This window comes from Rhea americana, unplaced genomic scaffold (genome assembly GCF_003343005.1).
Source record: "Rhea americana isolate MKP2758 unplaced genomic scaffold, rheAme1 scaffold_9, whole genome shotgun sequence".
Lineage (NCBI taxonomy): Eukaryota > Metazoa > Chordata > Aves > Rheiformes > Rheidae > Rhea > Rhea americana.
This window is the reverse complement of record NW_028187088.1, coordinates 7,223,091-7,241,970: the sequence shown is the minus strand read 5'-3', so window position 1 is coordinate 7,241,970 and position 18,880 is coordinate 7,223,091. Positions and strand designations below refer to the sequence as shown.

Genomic DNA, 18,880 nt, shown 5'->3' with positions numbered 1-18,880 from the left:
GGCAGAGGGAAAAGCCAGTTTTTCGGCGACTAACTGGAACACCAAGAATTTCTCCGAAGGAAAGAGTTCACCCTGTTATTTTCTGAAATTCTTTTCTTACCGTGTCAGGGAGCTAACCTGCCAGAGAAGTACAATTTAACAAGCACAGGATTTGCTACCTCCAGATTAGTTTCTAGCTGCTTTGTCTCTTCCTTGTTTGGCTAATATAAGCATTAGGTAAATATTTGTACAATGCAGACAATTACACTCCTTTCTTCTCTTTTCCAAGGGTCAGCAAAATGTCAGCAATTGGCATTTGCATCCAGCCAGGCTTCTGTATTTGCTATGCAGTGGGCTGCATGCCAGTTGTGCTTAGGAACTTAAACACAGGCGAGCCCAGGAATCGCCACGGTGGACCAGACCTGCAGTCTGCGCTGGCCAACGTCCTTTTTCAGCGGAGACCAATTCTTGGAATTTCGTTGCGAGCTTATTTCAAAGGAAGTTGTCTGAACTGAAGTTCTGAGTTTAAGAACAAAAACAAATAGTCTCTCACCTTTGCACAAAAATTAGTTTTCTTGGAGTCCTTTTCCCTCAGTGAATTTCAGGGAAGGAACTGACGGTTGAAATAACATCATCGTCTTCATGGATACCATCCCATAAGTTAATTTTTGTATTCCTACTTTATTTACTTCCTCTCTAGTCTAGCCAGGCCTCCTCCTCTTGGTCTCTCCTCTGTAAAAAAGTTTGCTGCCTTTAACCACTGATAAGATGAGCCCTCAAAGTAGCACTGAATTTCAGATGAACCCAAAGGACTATTCCAGCCCCATTGCAAAGCAGACTGTATGTCCAGCTGCAGGATGATAAGAAACAGTAGTCCATGCCTCATTGTCCTCAGTGAGGTGGGAATTCGCCAACTACATGTTATTTTATAGGGAGATACAGGAATCTCTTCTTCTTTCCTATGACATTTAATCCCTGAGGCGTGATCCTTGCTTAGGCTGTGTTAATCAGTAGATTACTCACCTGGAGTGAGTAAAAAAAAATCTTCTGCACGAGCTCAATATTGGTGTTGATATTTTTAGTCATAGACTAAACCCACAGCTTCAGATCAGAATCTGGAGGTGGGATGACGTATATCAGAAATTCATCACTGAAGAGCATTTAATAGGATCTGAATCAAAACTACTCATCTAAACAGCCACTGGCCACAGGGGGAGCAGGACACCTCTGACCCTTACCTGTGACTATTTACTTTTACTTTTTCATTGTATTTCTTGCACTTTCTTTTCATTAATCTTTGCAGTCCACAGCACCCAGATTTAGGAGCGAGCCACACACAGTTTCACAACTCTGTCTGTAGGCGCAATGGGGCCCAGAGCTCAGCACAGCCGGGGAGAGGAATCTTTCAAGAGGCCATTTGTGGCTTCTAGTTCTTGAGGTTGTTTTGGGTTTGCCTTGGCCTCAGTGTAGCCCAGCAATGCTTTGGAGCTGATCTAAGTCACGCAGCTGATAAAGGCAGTTGATGGAGCATGCTTCCACTTTAGCTGAAATGCCTTTCCCGTGCTGCAGGGTTGGGATGGGGCAGGGTAAAGATGGATATGCCAGCTCCACGCGTGGATGTTTCCTCAGCAGTGGGCTCTGCTGCCTTCTCGGAGCACGTCCCTGCTCCTTGTTGCCACAAGAGCGGTGCAGAGGGCTCAGATCAGCTGTCTCAAGATTCAGACATGCCAGTTCCTGTGTGAAGAGGGAAGCTGGTGGGATGTTTCCCTTTATATACTGAGGTGACAAACTCCTGTGGGCCTTGCAGAGTTCTGGGCATGAAAATGTTTCCCACAGATTTGCCATCATCCCTAGCACCTAAATTTCCATTCGTAAAGAAAATACGCAAGGAGCTCAACTTAAGTCCCTGGTACAAAGATACCTAGCAGGCCCACCACCAGCCTGGGAGAAGCAAGGGCTTGAGGACATTTTGGTACTTGAGCTCTTCACAGTTAAGCAAGCTGTCATATGGTGTGGGCATGGCACTGAACTGCTGTCAGGTTGGGTAGTTGTTGACTCACTGCCAGTGTGTTTAGCAGACCTGAAAACCACATTGTTTACTAGGCTCTGTCTCACTAGCGAGGTGGACAATGTTACTGAGAGCTACAAGGCTATATTGTGCCTGCTTGTCTTTGTCCCTCATAAACCCAAGTTGGCCAAGGGAGCTGCAACAAGAAACTCAGAATAGCTCCTGAACAGAGTGGGTTGGGTAGGAACAGGGTGGAAAAGGAAGCTGCATTTGAACCTGGAAGCTGTCTTCACTTAAATACTGATGTCCTTAACTACGTTATTGCTAATAGTTTAGCTGTTTCAGCTCAGTGTCCCATCAGGCGCTGTCTTTGCAGTCATTCAGTATTTCCCTCAAGAAAGGAATACTGAAAGCTTTTATTTTGCAAATAAGTGCATATTCAGAATAACATTCTTTCGATGGTTAGACAAATTAGGAATTTGGCTATTATCTTAAGCTTTTCTCCTCCATATTATTAGTTAAAAAATTGTCTTTAGTGTAACCAGTAGCATCTTTGAAATGCACTTTATGATGAATCTATAATATAACAAACTAATAAAAGCAAAGGAAGTTTTTTTATTTGTTTGTTTGTTTTTTGGAGTTTTTTTTAGGAAGGTAAAGGCCTTTTCTTTTTTTCTATCTGTGTCAGTCTGCCCACTGCAAATAAAGTAAACAGCTCCTAGTCTCTACTAGGCAATTCCAGAGCATTGAGGTCTCTCAGCCTCTCACAGGACCAAATTATTCTGGTAACTGCTGTGGCTTCTTTTTTTAGCATGTACTCTGACATCTCTTTCTGTTTCCTCTGTGCAGGATATGAGAGCTGGAGAGAACTGGCTAAGGCTCTGGCAGACAGGAATGTCCCAGCGGGGGACCCAAGCCTCCAGTATTACTATCTTCAGAAACTGGGACACCAGGTGAGGAGACTTGGGATGTCTTCTGAATGTTTGAAAGGGAAAACCTCCCTTTCTGATGTTGGGGCCCCAGGAGACAGCTCTCTCTTCACACAAAAAGAGAGCATGCCACAGCACAAATTCTGACCTGGCTCACAGCAATGTGAATGTACAATAACTCCACTGTAGTCGATGAAGCTGTGTTAGATGCAATCAGCCATAGTGGTGGTCTGAAGCTGGCTGTGTGGCACAGGACGGTAGCAAGATGGAGGCAGAAATAAAAGGTCAGGAGAAAGTTTGTAGCTTTCTAGTGAAGTAAATCTCAGCACTGCTACCTGAAGGAAGTGTTGGAAGAGCTGCATCTTTTGGACCTTTTAAAATGAGGATAGACAAGAAATTGCAGAATAATTTAATTTTTAGCTCCATGCTAGCAAACTTACAAAGTGCTGTTGTCCTTTCCTTTTGGTGTGTCATCATGGAAATTTGTTGACACAAAGGCAGGGAGCATTTCCCCCATACTATATCTGGGATGGCTGGCCTCTCCTTTGAAAAGGGTCTGGGAACTTGCTGCTGTTTTCTCACTTGTTCTTGTAACCGCATATGTGCCCTCTTATGTAGCGTCAGTGTCCAGTCATTTATCAGGTTACTTTGACTTTCCTTTACTTGTGTTTCAGAATGAAGAGCAGCAAAGAGGTGGGAGGAATAAATCAAGTTATGCAGCTGTGAACAACCCTGTACCATGGATACCAGAGGTTGGTACCTTTCTTGAACATTTCATATGAGGGAGTTGTAATTAGAGACCTGCGTGGTGAGATAAGAAGGGTGGACCTCTGCCTGGAAATTCATTTACTTCCCTAGAATCCATTCCCTAACATCCCATCCCAGCTTAATGATGCTTTCAGACCTAAGTAATCACCTAGGAAGACAGGATTGCGCAGGTTCCTGATATTTATGTTTCTTCTCCAGCTGGCAAGGCACCAAGCATCCACTCACAATTTCCAGAGAGCAGCCAGGCCACTAACCCTTAGAGGTGAAGTTTATTCAGGCTGGAAATGTGTTGGACCAAGAATTCAACAAGCAAATATGTGCTGTGGGATGTAAAAGTGTTGTGCTATGCTACTGCTCTGACATTTGCTTGTTATTCAACCCTTGTACATTGTACACAGAGGTTTCTTCACTTCAGTGGCACTTCTAATGAGTAGAGACCTCCTCTGATGACCCTTGAAAACTGGGGCAAATGCTCCCTTTATTTTCTTCATGCCTCATTTATTCTTCCCTCCTCCGCTGTCCCCTTATCTCACTATTCCTCTTCAGATAAGGGAGCAATGCAGCCTGCTAATAATGTGAGGAACACTAGCCAGGGGGCATTTGGCTAATGGGGTCAGCTCGCTAAATTCCTCGAGGTGATTAGGGACCTGCACAAACGAGAATGGGTTTTCGGTTGCCCTAACAAGAGAGCAAGCTTTGGTCCGAGTGTTGAGGATATGAGACGGTCACTGGCTGGCAAATAGAAAGCAACTCCCTTCAGCCATCCTTTTGAGCAGTGCTGCTCCCCTTTGTGTGAGCTAAAGCATTCCAGGAAGCAGCCAGCACCAGTTACTGTCCAGTGCACAGAACCAGACTGGATGGACCATTAATCTGCTCTGGTGCATCAGCTCTCAGAATTGCTGGTCCCAGCTTGAGCCTGACAGCCTCCTCCAGCTGCAGGGCCTTGCAGACAGCGTGCAGGCAGGGCTGCCTCTCAGACAAGCAGCTGCTGGCCAGGAGCCAGTGGGAAGTCACAGTCAAGACTGCTGCTATGTGCAGGATGACACAGTGTATTTACTACTCTTCTGTCCCACGGCACTGAGTGTTTTGGGCTCTGTGTGGTATTTCCTTGGCTTGTCTAAGGCTTTTCCCATTGTCTCTGAACTACCTTGGTGATTTCTAAAAAGCATTTTAGTCTTGAAATCTGCCAGCTCTGGTGTTTCAAGAGCCTTTACCTGAGTTAGAAATATAGCTGGTGGGATACACTCTGTGGTTTGGGAGAAGTTGTGTATGCAGCGCAGGGCCGATCTGCCAAGCCCTCTGCTCTGGTGGTAGGGTGTCTTTGTGCTCCTGTGTGATGTGGTGCCGGGCAGGCCACAGAGCAAGTGCCTACTGTGCTGGTATAGCACTGCCAAGAGGGCAGCAAGCAGAGACGTGCACTGTGCTGAGCAAAGGGAAGGAAGCGGGACATGGCGTGGGCTGTGCAGCTGGCCCTGAACATGGGCCCATGTTTAAAAAGGTGACATGTACCTTGTGCCTTGTCCTGCGCTGCTCCTTGTAGGGCAGGAGAGCTCTGCTAAGTGGCAGAACTCCTCCTTCAGATCACAGTTCAAGTGAAGCTCTTACCTCCTTCACTAGTTTTCTATTTGTCTCTTTAAGGCAAAATATCCTGCCCTTGATGTGGCACTGCATCTGTACCCAGAGGGTCAGCAGAGTGACCCTGAGTGTGGTAGTGGATATACAAGGTCCATCGAGGAGATGGATCCAAGGGCACAGCTTTGCATGGAGCTGCTTGCTGTCCTCTTAACAACCTGCTGAAATTTCTTCTAACCTGAGGATTAAGTTTTTTCTGCCCAAATTAATTACCCAGGATCTATGATCCCATTGTCCCCTTCCTGCAGCGTCTGTAAGAATTTAATTGCAGTCTGATTCCTGTGGTGAGGGGAGGCAGTTTGTCCCCCACAGGTCATAAAGCTGGGCTTTGTTTGAACAAGGAGGTATACTCCTGACGAACATGAATAACTTAACAGGATTGCGGGGTGAGCCTGCAGCTAGCATGGCCAAAGAAGGACAGGTCTCAATTTTCCTCTTTCAGTTTAAGGAGGTGAAATTGGTGGTATAAATCTTCCATCTCAGAAAATGCTGTGGGAAAATGTGCATATGGGGTATCCCTAAAAATCCCAAACTCTCCATTTGGGGGAAAGCAGGATTCAGCCTCATTTCTGGGTTCTTCAAGTTGTGAATGGACGTAATATCTACCCGCACCAGCTCTTCCAGATATTAGGCCTTCTAGTTCACACAGTCACCCTCTGCATCCTCAGACTGGAGAGATGTCAGACATTTTGTTTCATTAATTCAGGAAGGTGCTTGGCTATCACCAGGAAAAATCATCACTGTGGGATGGTGAATGTGACTATGTTGTGCTGTATAAGGATAGGGGGAATTTTCAGAAATATTCCAGGTCGGTCTGATTGTTCTCATTTACCTCTGCAAAAGCCTTTGTTCAGCTCGAAGGGGAGAAAGGTTAGGGCAGCACTGGACAAATTTAAAAACTCAACTCTTCGTATACTCAGTCTCAGGACTTCTATTGGAAAAGTAAAAGAAGTCCTCTCTACTATCCTAAAATAAGACTGGGATGTGGCCAGCCCTATCTTGAGGAGCACATCCCCTTGCAAGCAGCATCTGAGTAGGTGCTGCACTAAACCAGAGTGTTGATCCTGGATGTCATTGTCACCACAGACACATCCCAAACCTTCCCTAAAAGGGAGCATCCTTTCCTTACTGGGTTGAAAGATAAAGCTCTTTCTGCTCCTTGTCTTCCTGCCCAGGTCCCTTCTTGCCCACTCACCCACATTGGGTGTCAAGGCTCCAAGGGACAGGGGGTCTATGTTGCTAACTTGTCTTGATGGATACTCACAAGTGCTCGGCGCAGGAGACGCTGGAGCAAAGTCCAGCTGCTCACTGCTGTGTGTCACCCAGTCAGGGAAGCTGGTGAAGGCAAGAGGAGGGGCCACGACTGCTGTGCAGAAACAGAAGGGTCTTGTAAACTCAGCTTAAGGAGTTTCCAGTTTGCAGCACAATGTCACCATTCTTCGCTGGCTCAGACTCCTCTGTGATGAGTTTATCTTCCTCAGTGCTGCACATTCCTTGGGTTGTGTGCAGCTGATTTGCCTCTGAGATGCCAAGGCTGCCCAAAATTAAATTAGGAAAGACCTCTCTATTCCACCCTGCTCTGGTTACAATCCAGCGGGTCGTGTCACCAGGACTGCAGCCCTCCCACTGTGCTGCTTGCCATGGCACCAGCCTCAAGTGCTGCTTCACCTTTCTTCCGTGGGACTCCTTGATCCAGAGGAACCATTTGGATTGCGGTGTCACCATATTGGGTGATTTTTTCATGCTAGTATCCAGACTAGGAAAAGCCTCATTTTCCTATACATTTCTATTTTCTTAGGAAAGGCCGATAACCTAAAATTCCTTGCCTGAAGCAAGTGGAAATACCAAAGTCTCTTAAAACAGGCTGAGGGATTCATACCGTTGTTAATTCAGTGCATTCAAGGGGAGAAGTCAGCAGCTGGGATAAGAACCCAACTGCAATCCCAAAGCCACAGACCCTGCTGAGTCCGCACTGAGGCAGGGACCTGTCGCAGCTCTCACCTCCCCGTACTTGTTAAGTTTTAGCTAGTTTTGCCTTCGCACAGTGCTGTCATTTTTTTTGCTTCATGCCTATGACATTATGTTCAGGAGGATATTGGCTGGCTCAATTGGCTTTGGGAAGAACTGCTCTTTCTGTCACCTGTGCAAGTGCTCCCGCGCGTACTCACGCTGCGCCACCTTTCCTGACAGTGCTCCTGGGACATAACCTGTGGCCCTTTTGAATCCAACTGGGTTTTTGTAGTATTTTTTGTGCTACTTCAACAGGGCAGAAATGAAAAATCGGGTGGTAGGGTTGGTAAGGGAGTAACCTGAGGGGCAAAAGGAGCCCTTTAATAGGAAGGCAGAGACTGCAATAATACCAGCTCCTATTTAAGGCCAGCCACTTGATTCCTCTTCGTAGGTCTGGCCAGATAAGTCTATCCTAAATTTCCAAAGCAGATGTTTTTAAGGGGAGAAAGGAGAACTTAACTTGTTACTTACCAGGTTCTAATTTTCAGCACTTTTGAAAATCAGGACCAGGTAGTTCCACGCTGGGAAGTGAAACTCAGTAGGTACTTTTTACACAGTCCATTGACCTTTCTCAGGAGCTCTGTGCCTGAACTGGGAATGATGGTGCCACGCATCCATTGCTGCAATCAGCAACAAAAGCCCCAAGAAGAAGACTTTTCCTATATGTTCCAGGGGGGGCGCAAATAGCAAGCACAGGAATTTCTCAGCTCCCAGCAGTGGGGAGCTATAAATTGAGTGGGAGGTGATAGAGTTTCAAAACAGCTGCTGCGCCGATGACGCTTGGGCCCTAAAATTAAAGCCTAGCTCAGTTTTCACTTCCAGAGCAGCACTTTGGCTGCCAGCACATGTCTTTGGATAACATTCTTCTCCCCCTGCTTTAGAAGAAGCAGAAAGTAACCTGGGATGCCATAGCTCAGAAGAAAATCTGTTGCTTTAGAAAAGACCCAAAACCACATGCAAGAAATGTTTGTTATTTACCAGCTAATTAGTTCTCACTGTTGTGAGCATAGGAAGAGCTTCTTTGTAGTCTTGAGCCTTGGGAGCATCCTCTGGGTCTTTCTTTGCCATGATGTGACTGTAGTGCCAGCCTCTCCACAGCGTAGGAGTGTTGTGCTATGTTTGATACAGATGTGAGCCTGCTATCTGCCACAGGCAAACAAATCTCCAAGAAAAATAGCGTTGCTTGTGGGTAGCAGAAACTGACAGCCAGAAGACTCAGTTTCTGGCAATGACTAGCAGTGGGAGCCTAACTTGTTCACCTTTGTTCACATTGCATGAGAAATAGCAATTGTTACAACTTTATTTGGCTTAGAAAAGTGGTTTAAGACCCCTCAGTGTGAATCTGGATTTGGCCAAGGTGAATGGATTTGCCCAGTAATTACGTTACAGTTCCTCATTTGTCACCATTACAGTGATTTATTCATATCCTAGTTCCCTGCAGTGTCCCAAGTTTCTCTTGGCTAGATCCATTGCCCTGAACCTTCTGTGTAATTCCCCTCTAATTTTGTGCAGCATCAGTTTGGAGATTTATATCCATTTTGTTTTGCTTCCTTTCCTCTTCCCCGGTGGGGAGAATCTGGGTGAAGGGCTGTCAATAGAGGAGGAAAGAAGAGGATAGTGGGGGACAACATGGACATCCATACAAACAGTGGAGCCCCTGCCTGCAGTGCAGACTGTAGCGAGGGAGGGCTGAGGAGAGCCCACGCAAGAACAGCAGTGGTTGTAATTGTGTTTTGCCTGGCACACAGTGATGGTTTTCACGTGCATGACTAAAGCCCACAGCTCACAAGGAGTATTACTGCATAAGCTGGTACCAGGCCAAATCTGCTCCGTGTCCTTCCCTCAAGCCACAGTGTATTACAGAACAAAGCCCCAACCTGTTATCCAGGGAAAAATAACTCATGAAAATGGTTCCTCTGCCAGAAGTGCACTGAGGGGTTAGAGTGCTGTTGCAAACCTGCTGGAGAGACTCCCCAGCAAAAACTGAGAATTTGCTGCCACCTGTAGACATTTGGGTGCTGTCCCAACTCTTTCCGGAGCCCTGCTCACACAGCTTCAGCCAGGCTCCATAGTTCGTTATATAGGCAAGACAGCCATGGCAAACCTCCCCAGTCCCAAGGCAATCTATTCCTTTCTTCAGCATTTCCCCGTCTAAGGTAGCTTCTGAAGTGCCTGGCTTATTTGTTCACCACTTTTGGAAGCTGGTTCTGTGAAGACAGTCTCAATGTCTAGCTCCACTGGTTGCATGCAGAGAGCTTGGGTTTTCCTGAGAGGCAGACCAACTCTTGCTTTCTGAATAGCATATGACAAAAAGAGAAGAAAGTCTATTCCTTGAGCAGCGTTTATCTGTAAGTCCTCAGCAGCTAACACGGTTGCCCAGCAAAGCTGTACTCCAGGACTCCATGTCTCTGCTAGGCACAGAAAGCCTCTCCCTGCAGAGCCAGCTGGACAATTGGGACAGTCATCGTTACTCTCTGCACAGCCTCCTCTACCATCTGACTTTGGGAGAGAACCCCCCACTCTCTTCAGCATTTCTGTGTCTCTACAGACGTGCTGAGGTGACACCATACACTGAACTGCCTGTGCTGCTGCTCCTCAACCTGCTGAGCCTGCATTTCCCAGATCATTTTCTTTTTCCCCACCATACTCTCTCAGTTTCACCATGTGGATAGGCTTCAAAAAGGTGATCTACCAACTCCCTTCCATAGGATGTCCCTTTCTCTCCTTTGGTCAGTAAAGTAGCCTTGAAATGATGGGGGAGCTCAAAATGCCTTCTTGGATGATATCAAACCTTACCCCCTCCAAGCTAGATTGTAGGGGTCTGTTGCCATGCCACAAGGTGTCCCAGACCATGGCCTCAGAGAACAGTTTTCTGGTTAAACATCTCCTTGGTGGAGCAAAATGAAGTGATTTGTTCACCAGAAAGGTTTTCTAAGAATCCCAGCTATTTAACTGAACTCTCCCCAGCACTGTCACAGTTCCCTAGTTTTCTTCAGACTGTCACCTGCCCCAACTCCAAACCCTCAGTGGATTAGACACAAGGTCCCTTGTCTCATGCAGACCCAGACCCTCATGGCAGTGGGATCTTCCTTCTCTCTCACCATCTGTCTGGTGCTAGGCACCAGAGAATGACAGGAGAGGGGAGAGATGTGGGGGAGGAATGCAGCAATTCATGCTGCTTTGCTTTTGCACCCTCCAGTTCCAGGGCCAGGCCAACCTGCATGTGTTTGAGGACTGGTGCGGCAGCTCCACTGAGCAGCTCAGGAAAAACCTCCACTTCCCCCTCTACCCCCATGTAAGTAAGATCCAGATATCCCTTCTCCACAGTTCCCTTTCCTCCCTGCACCATTTCCTGGCTGGCTCACCCCTGCTCCCTTCACATCCTGTCCCCATCCCTCTCCATTACCACACCTCCTCTTTCCTCCTGGTCCTGGGGAAACAGTGCCCTCAGGAAGCTTTTACAAGGGTTCAGATGAGCCATCTCTTCTGCTGTGGGGAGGAGGCTCATTTTAGTCCTGCTGGCCTGCCAGGCCTCAGACACTGGGTGAAGGAGACCTTTATTAGGTGCTCTCCCTCTAAGTGGCTAGCAAAGATAATGTCCCATTCCCAACATCCCTCCAAGATCCCCCATGCAGTTTTCCCCTCCCTTGTCAGTGCAGCACTACCTCCAATTTTTCCTCCCATCTCCCCTGCTCTTTCCCATTGCCCTCATCACACCATCCCCTCATCCTCCTCCTAGAGCATATACTTCCTTTCACCCACATGTTCCATTTTTTTTGTCCCTCCCTCCCTGCCCCTTTCTTTCCCCTCTGGTTCCTATCACATCTAATTATTTTTTTCCTTTTTCCACTTCAGGCACGAACTACACTAAAGAAACTAGCTGTGTCCCCAAAATGGACCAACTACGGTCTCCGAATATTTGGCTACCTACATCCTTTTGCTGATGGTGAGGGCTCTGAGACTGCTGTGCTGCCTCTTATGTGTCTTCCCATCTGCTTCTCCCTCCCTTCTTGATACTGAAGAATAACACTCTCACCCAGGCAAGCCAAGCATGAGGCCTCTCACGTAGGCGGCCCTGCTAGCTATTGGTAACTGGCTGTTGTGTTGGCATGGATGAAACACATCTGCCTTTATTGTAGGGTGAAAAGGAATAGCACAGAATAAAACAGATTTGAATAGATAAAAATCAATGCTGTCCTGAATGCACAGCCTCATGACATGTACATGGGCAAGAGCAGAGCCTAAGCATTTCCTCTCTTTCCTGCATGCACGAGACTGCACATGACATCATTTATTTTCCTTCAGCTCCCCAAGTGCATGAATGCCATATGACATCTGTATCACCCAGTACATGCTTCTGCCCAAAGCAGCCCACTAATACTCACACCCATGTGCTGCTGATCCTCTGGCCCTTGACTGTCATCCCTGTAACACCGGCCAGAGCAGCGAGACCCAAACACCTCTATCGCCCTTCGTGGTTCCACATATATATTCCTGGATACATAGCTTCTCACGCAAAACATTTGCTCTGGAAGAAAAAAMTGGAACGAGGGAGACTCTGCATGGACTTCTTAGCTCTCTAGGTTAAATTTCAGATGAAGCCAATGCAGAAGGGACAGTGAACCAGTTGCATTTGTAATGTTTGGTTTTAAATCACAGTAGTTAGGGAGTTCAGACAGGATCAGAGGAAGGGGGCTAATATCCAAAAGACGGGTATGATTGCACCAGGAAAAAGGTTGACAGTAACAGAGGATCTGAATCCATTCTGTGCAATAGACACCTACCCCACAGCCCTACTTACTCCCTCAATTTCTTAACAGGGGAGTTTCAGTTTGCCATTGCTGCGGATGACAATGCTGAATTCTGGCTGAGTCCAGATGAAAAGATCTCTGGTCTCCAGCTGCTGGCCAGTGTAGGCAAGGTACAGTGCATGCTGCATGGCTTCTTCCATTAAGGCTTTAATGTTTCTCTGGGGATGGAAACTCTCTTATCTTATGTACTTCCTCAGCTGGCTAGAATTATCAAGCCTCTTTACCAGCCCAACTACAGGCACCACCACCACAGATGCAGGCCTGGTATGACATGATGTACCTTAAGCCAGTCACATACTGGCGCTGCTGTTGGGAATCCCAGGTTCATGATTAAGGGACTTAAATCTATCCTCAGCTTGTGGATCTTACAGAGAGTTTACCAAGAGGAATGGCTTAAGTTTCCCTCTTCTTTGCCCCATTCCTAGCTGCACAGTAACCAGGGAAGAAATGAATCTTAACTAAAGCATTTGCTATCTCTTCACAGACAGGGAAGGAGTGGACAGCACCAGGGGAGTTCGGGAAGTTTCACAGCCAGAGGTCAAAGATGGTGAGGTGAGTGAACAGACCTCCTCACTTCCAGCCACCTCTGCACAGGGCTAAAAAGTCAGAAAGAGAAGGAAAGCAGACACAGACCTGTTCTGAAGGCTTGAAGTTAGAAATATAGAGAAAGAGGTTATTTTGGGGTATCACCGAAGTGAAAGTGACGCACCCATACCCATGCCAGCTGCCTTCTGAATTTGCTGCTGAATGCAACACTGAATGTTCTTCCCTTGAGGAAGCAACAATTAGCAAATCCAAACTCCTCTCTAGGAACTGTATCCAGAGTTTTCTGTCTTGGAACTGGCCAGGTTTCTCAGAGGCCAAAAGCCCAGCAGGCAAGACTAAAATGGAGTTATTCAGAATTAACCAAGAAGAGTCTGAAGCATTCTAGGTGCGCAGGAGAAGCTATCCATGCAGCCATCAGCATCTGAATTTTCTTGGCAGTCCGAACCCTGCCCACCCTGGGAATTAGGTTGTGCTTAGTGGGTGTGGAGCACCCACACCCATTGTCTGCTGACAAGCTAAGAAATGTTCCTTAATGCTCTTAGTGACAGACACATTTTTCTTCACAGGTTGTCAGCTTCAGGCAGGTACTATTTTGAGGTGCTGCACAAGCAAGATGACAAAGGAACAGATCATGTGGAAGTAGCAGTAAGTCTATGCAAATAACCATGATGTATATATGTCGTCTCAGAGCTTGGGAATGAAGTTTGTAATGATTTCCCTCCCTTCCAGGCCCTAGCTCCTCTTTGCATGAGATGTGTCTAGCGCTTTCCTGAGCCCTTACATACCTCTGCATGGGACAATCTTGACTATGTTTGGACCATGTGTCTGCAGTTCTGCTCTCTCTTTAGTCTGTCTTGCTGTGCTCTGTCCTTTCCTGCTTTGGATGAGACTCAGTTCTTTCCCAATCTCTTGCTGCTATGTAGGCTCGATCATAGTAAGGAGAAAGAGGAAGCTGTGAGCTCATCCGGTTAAAAAAACAACTTGTGCCTGCTCCTTTTGCTCAGGCTCAATTAAATCAATTAAAGAAAAAAAAAGTAACTCATACTTCATTTTAATTCATTTCTCTGTTCCAGTGGAGACTGAATGACCCAGAAGCAAAGTTCAAAGTCATTGACTCCCAATACCTCTCCCTTTATGCTAGTAAGTATCTTCACCATAGGTTTCCCTGAGCACTTTCCCATTATCACATGAATTGTAGTCCAGCCAGGCAAATTCCATGTGTACAAACYGTTAAAAGAAATACCTGGAGACAGCTCAGGAAAGAGACCTCTGGACAAGGGTGTGGCTCATTATTAAACATGAGAGAATTGGAAGTAGGATTGGAACGTTGTTTTAGGGAAATTTAGAGTTAGTGAGACTGTTTAGAGTCAGAGATAGGCTATGAAGAGTATCTGCAAGGGTGAAGGAAGCTGTTCCAGCTGTGAGAGTAATACAGGATTGAGGTTGCCTGCCCTTTGTGCAGAGCATGGAGCCCATAATGTGTGAACTGCAGGAGTGTGCTGGCAACTGGACACAACCAGGGAGAAAGGGCTACTGGAGCACTCCTGGGATCCACAGGACATTTTGCACCAGATGCTGGACAGAATGGGATGCATCCAGTGGTACCAGGGGATGTTGCCTTGTTCCATGCCACCCTCAAGTCCCTTCAAGTTACTGTTGAGTCTGCCTTCCTAGATTTTGCAAGCACAACAGCCCAGTCCCTCCTGTTTTGTAAGCCCTTCTTATCACATCAAGTGACAGATTCATCAGGCTCCGAAATCCTGCCTTTCCTTCCTTAGTATTGGCAGCCTCACTTTCTTCTGCCGATAGTCCTCCTTCCCATACTGCAATCACCTTCCAATTTCCTTGGGCTTTTTAACGTGCCAATACTTTTCCCCATGGAAGGTTTCCTGATGTAATCCAGATAGATGTCATCTTAGCCTCTGTCTTGGAGATCAACCTGCTGCTATATTTTCTGAATCCTACCACTTGATCAGGACTGGGCCTTGAGTTAGGTGTTCTGACCCCTTTCTTTTTCCTTCTGCTCTTTTATTCTGATTAAGTCTCTGTAGAAGGGTGACTCACAGCCCAGAAGATCCCTTCAGGGCTGGCATAGTGCTCCAGACTCATCTTTATCTGGCACCTTCTACCAGCTGCTATTCTGCCCATACAGTGTTTCCCTCTTCCATATCAGGCTTTGTCTGTATCACATTTGATCTCATTCCTTCTGGGATTCCCATGTTCTTCAGTACCCAGAAGTTGCTAACAGTAACCCCAGTGCCCTTGGCAGCATGTTGTCTTTCCCTTCTGGATGTTCATTCAATACCCTTCATCTCAGAGCAAGATCCATGGAGACATGAAATCTTCTGAGAGCAGCAGAGGATGTAGGACCAATACTCAGTCTCTAGTTTAAGCTTCCTGTTGCTCCTGCATTACTGTTGCTCTCCAGTCCCCTGTGGGTGCGCTAGTCTCCTAGACAAACTTAATGATTCCTGCCACCAGAGGATTTCTGCAGCATACCACTAGTGTGTGCGCTCTCACACCTCTCTCGAAGCAGCAGGTCATTTCCCTTTGTCACTCATCACTGTATTTGCTTTCAGTGATAGCCATGTTCCCACCTTGAAGCTTCTGTACTTTCACGTTTCTGAAGCAAAGACTCTCCATCCCACAATGACTTTGCAATGAGGCTCCTAATCAGCACCATTTAAACATGACAATGTTAGATCCAGGGATGCAATGCCATTTAGAAAGGGCTGACATTAGGGAAAGGCATCGTTAGGAGCGAGGGATGAATTAGTCCTTCTTCCCCCTTCTCTCTCTGGTTTCTAGACGAGACGCTTTTAAAAATGGATGAAGTGGGGCATATCCCGCAGACGTTGGCCAGTCACACAAGCCAACCTGCTGACAACGCAGGCAGCAAGGCACACCCAGCCGACATGTTGAAGCCTGACCCCCGGGACACTCTTTATAAAGGTAAGACTGCAAAGAAAATGAAGAGGTAGCTACTGCCTGTCACTGCACATGCAGTAGAACAGCTGAGRAAAGTTGTCCTCCTAAGCCATGTTATCAAAGTCCAAGCTTTTCTTGTTCCTTGTGCAGAAGAGAGGAGCGTCATACAATGTCGTGWAGGAGAAGAAGCATAGATTAAACTTGTTTTCTCTTCCTTGAGAGACCCACTCACATGACATCCCCAGGCATAATGTTGTAGTGTAAGTGCCAAAGAGCAGTGTAGACAGATGAAYTGCACAAGATGGTTCGCTTTCTCTATCTGGTAGTATTTCAAATGGATGAATAGAAACCAGACACAGAAGCAGCTAAGCTGTTGCATCAGTTGCAGTAAGGTTTTTTCAGTAACACTTGCGCATGTGTTTCTTCTCAGTGCCTCTGCTCAGTAAGTCACGTCTGCGCCGAACCTTGCCAGACTGCCCTTACAAGCCCAGCTACCTAGTGAACGGATTTCCTCTGCAGCGCTACCAGGGACTCCAGTTTGTAAGTCTTATTCCTTGAGCAGATACTTGCTCAAGTAAACTCAAGGAGGAAGGAAGGAGGCAAGATTAATCATGGCCCTCTCCACCAAACTGAAGCTTGTGGGCAGATTTGACCATCTGCTGTTTAGGTCTGCAGTAGTCCTGTATATACCAGAGGGCAACAACAAGCAAAAGGAGTCAAATACCCTCACATGGAGCCTCTTAGTGGCTAAGGATTTTATTCTCTGTGGGGTAAACTGTAGTCCACGTGGACTAAGGCCCATGACAGGCTTAAAACTGGTCTGGAGGGAAATCTCATGCTTGTGAGGTAGGCAGCATAGAAGAGAATAATCCTCTTCACGGCAGGGCCGCGTCTATCTGATGTCTGCCAGAGTGGCTGGGTTGGGGGAAGGTCACCAGCATGGTTTGCTCTTTGCCAGTCCAGGCTGCCCCAGGGGAGCCTCACATGTGTAATTCTAGTCACCAGCAGATTTCTCAGCCTCCAGGGTAAATGCAGTTTGTCATCTCCTTCACGCCTCTGTCGTGGAGTCCCTCAGCTCAGTCGATACAAGTCAATACAGAGCTGTCCATCCTCCTTCGGTTCTTACACCAAACGAGTCTGYACCCATCCCTCCTCATAGCATGTCAGTGCCTCTGCTAAGTCCCTCCTTGCTCTTCTCTCACCACCTTCATAAAGTTGCTGCTGCAGAGCACTCRAGGGCTTAACTCCCTCCCTGCCAGCCCAGCTCTGCTGCTGGCAGGGGTCTTCCCCAGACCCACCTGCCTGGTCCTGGGCAACCCTAGCTTCCTCTGCCTTGCCTGAAGGTCTGCCTACAGGTTTCTGGGCTCCTAAATTCCCCTGCATCTCATCAGCAGGACTTACCCTGCCCTCTCCCACTTGCTTCTCACTGTGTTAAAGGGCTTAAACACACAAATACAGAGCTGGACAGGCAAATGCTGAAAGAGGAGTAAAAAGATACATTCACATATACATCCCAGCATCTCCCTTCTGTTCTCCCTTTCCAAAGCCCCTTCTCACAGTCTGCTGCTGAGTACATTTGAGAAGCAGATAGCTAGTGAACAACCCCTGCTCTCTCTCAAAAGGGCTGGTCAACTTGTGATTGTGTCTAGGGATATCTTGCATGTGTGGGGGTTTTGCTTTATTTTCCTCCCTTCTTTCCAGGTTCATTTATCCTTTGTTTACCCGAATGATTACAGCCGCCTGAGCCACATGGAAAAAGACAACAAATGCTTCTATCAGGAAAACCCTTATTACTTGGAAAGGTAAAGCTATCTTTCCAGCCATGATTGATTAAATGGCAGCCATGGCAGGATGCCGTGAGTGGAACAGCAGGAAAGGAGCAGGCAATTGTGAGGTTGGGATTAGGGTGAAATTTCATATTCACTTTTTTAGGATCCTTAATTCTTGAAGATCCCCTAAGTCCTACAAGTCGTTAAAGCATTTATAGCTTCTTTTGATAGCCATTGCACCCTTTAAATGAAAATACATTTAGGTCTCAAAGGAAAATTTCTACTGCTGCTTTTCTTGCTCTATTAACCTGAAAGCTGGGTCAGAGCAGCAGTGTATCTTTCCTCAACTACATCAGGGAATGTATTTGCCAGCAAGCTTTGCCAGCCAGCAGCTGGAGCCTCCTGATGGCTGTCACTATGGAAGCCAAACTATACTCAGAACTGAACTTCTCCCTGGGGGGAAAAAATTCACTGCATTCCTCTTCACTGGAGAGGCTGGCTCCCAGAGATCGCTCTCYGAGGAGACCGCCATGCACTTGCTCCCTCCCTCTGCCGCAGACAAACACCTCCCCTCCCCATTCAGGAAAACTTCGTTGCAGAATAAGGAGAATCACTCTTCCAGTGACTGACAGTGGCCTCCCTGTGCTTAGGATCTTCTTCCTTTCAACATACCTGTTTTCAGGGCTGGAAAGACAAAACATATTGTAGGTTTGAGAGGGAGCTCCTGGGACTGGGTTTCGTAGTAGAAGATGGATAAGTTGGAAAGTGGCACTAAAATTTATTGCTTTGGCAGTTCATTTGTATTGTAGCAGAATTTGGAGACCAGAGACCAATTTTTCTTGGTATCAGTCACACATGGAAGGAAATAGTCCTGGGAATCCTCCCAAAGCCTGAAGTGCAGGCATGTGATGGGACAGCACACGGACAGTGGTAGTAYGAGAGAAAAGAGAGGGAGATCGTTGCAATTATCCACATAAGCCACTTTTACAGTCTGATGACTTGGATTTGTGAGYGTTACATTATAGATGAGTCCTAAACAATTCAAGGGAAGCTAAAGGAGTGTTTCAGGATAGTTATATTGGAATTTCCTCCTGCACCTGTGGGGTGGCRCTCAAGAAAATGTCTGACAGACTGGAATGATAAGGAAGGAAAGCTGACCTCTTTAACAATGCAATGTAAATCCAGTTGTCCCAAGTTCTGAAAGATGATGATGATGATAGACTTCTTGGGAAAGGAGGATCAAGACATGCTGGATAGATGTAATCAGAGTAATGGATCATCACCTCTGAAGCAGTGGTTAGGATTTATCTGAAGAAGGCAAAATAACTCTTAGGAAACTTGTGTTTTGTTATTCACTCTGCAGATTTGGATTCTACAAGTACATGAAAATTGACCAGCCAGAGAAGAGCCTGGACTCTGGAGAGAAGACAGAGCAGCCGGGTAGGGACCCTAACGTCAGAGCCTAGAGTATCTTTTTATCTGTCACTCTTTCTGTGTGGT

At 46.7% G+C, this 18,880-nt stretch overlaps 1 protein-coding gene across 1 annotated transcript in view; it reads left to right on the top strand.

Annotated features, from left to right (window-relative positions):
• Positions 1 to 18,880, top strand: part of B4GALNT3 (beta-1,4-N-acetyl-galactosaminyltransferase 3) — a 57,619-nt gene that overhangs the window by 26,712 nt on the left and 12,027 nt on the right. The window contains exons 2-13 of the mRNA XM_085324125.1: positions 2,837 to 2,940; positions 3,591 to 3,668; positions 10,526 to 10,621; positions 11,182 to 11,272; positions 12,147 to 12,247; positions 12,622 to 12,689; positions 13,250 to 13,328; positions 13,757 to 13,823; positions 15,492 to 15,635; positions 16,042 to 16,151; positions 17,313 to 17,413; positions 18,744 to 18,820. Of these exons, the coding sequence (XP_085180251.1) occupies positions 2,837 to 2,940; positions 3,591 to 3,668; positions 10,526 to 10,621; positions 11,182 to 11,272; positions 12,147 to 12,247; positions 12,622 to 12,689; positions 13,250 to 13,328; positions 13,757 to 13,823; positions 15,492 to 15,635; positions 16,042 to 16,151; positions 17,313 to 17,413; positions 18,744 to 18,820 (1,116 nt within the window). The remainder of the gene's footprint in view (positions 1 to 2,836; positions 2,941 to 3,590; positions 3,669 to 10,525; positions 10,622 to 11,181; positions 11,273 to 12,146; positions 12,248 to 12,621; positions 12,690 to 13,249; positions 13,329 to 13,756; positions 13,824 to 15,491; positions 15,636 to 16,041; positions 16,152 to 17,312; positions 17,414 to 18,743; positions 18,821 to 18,880) is intronic.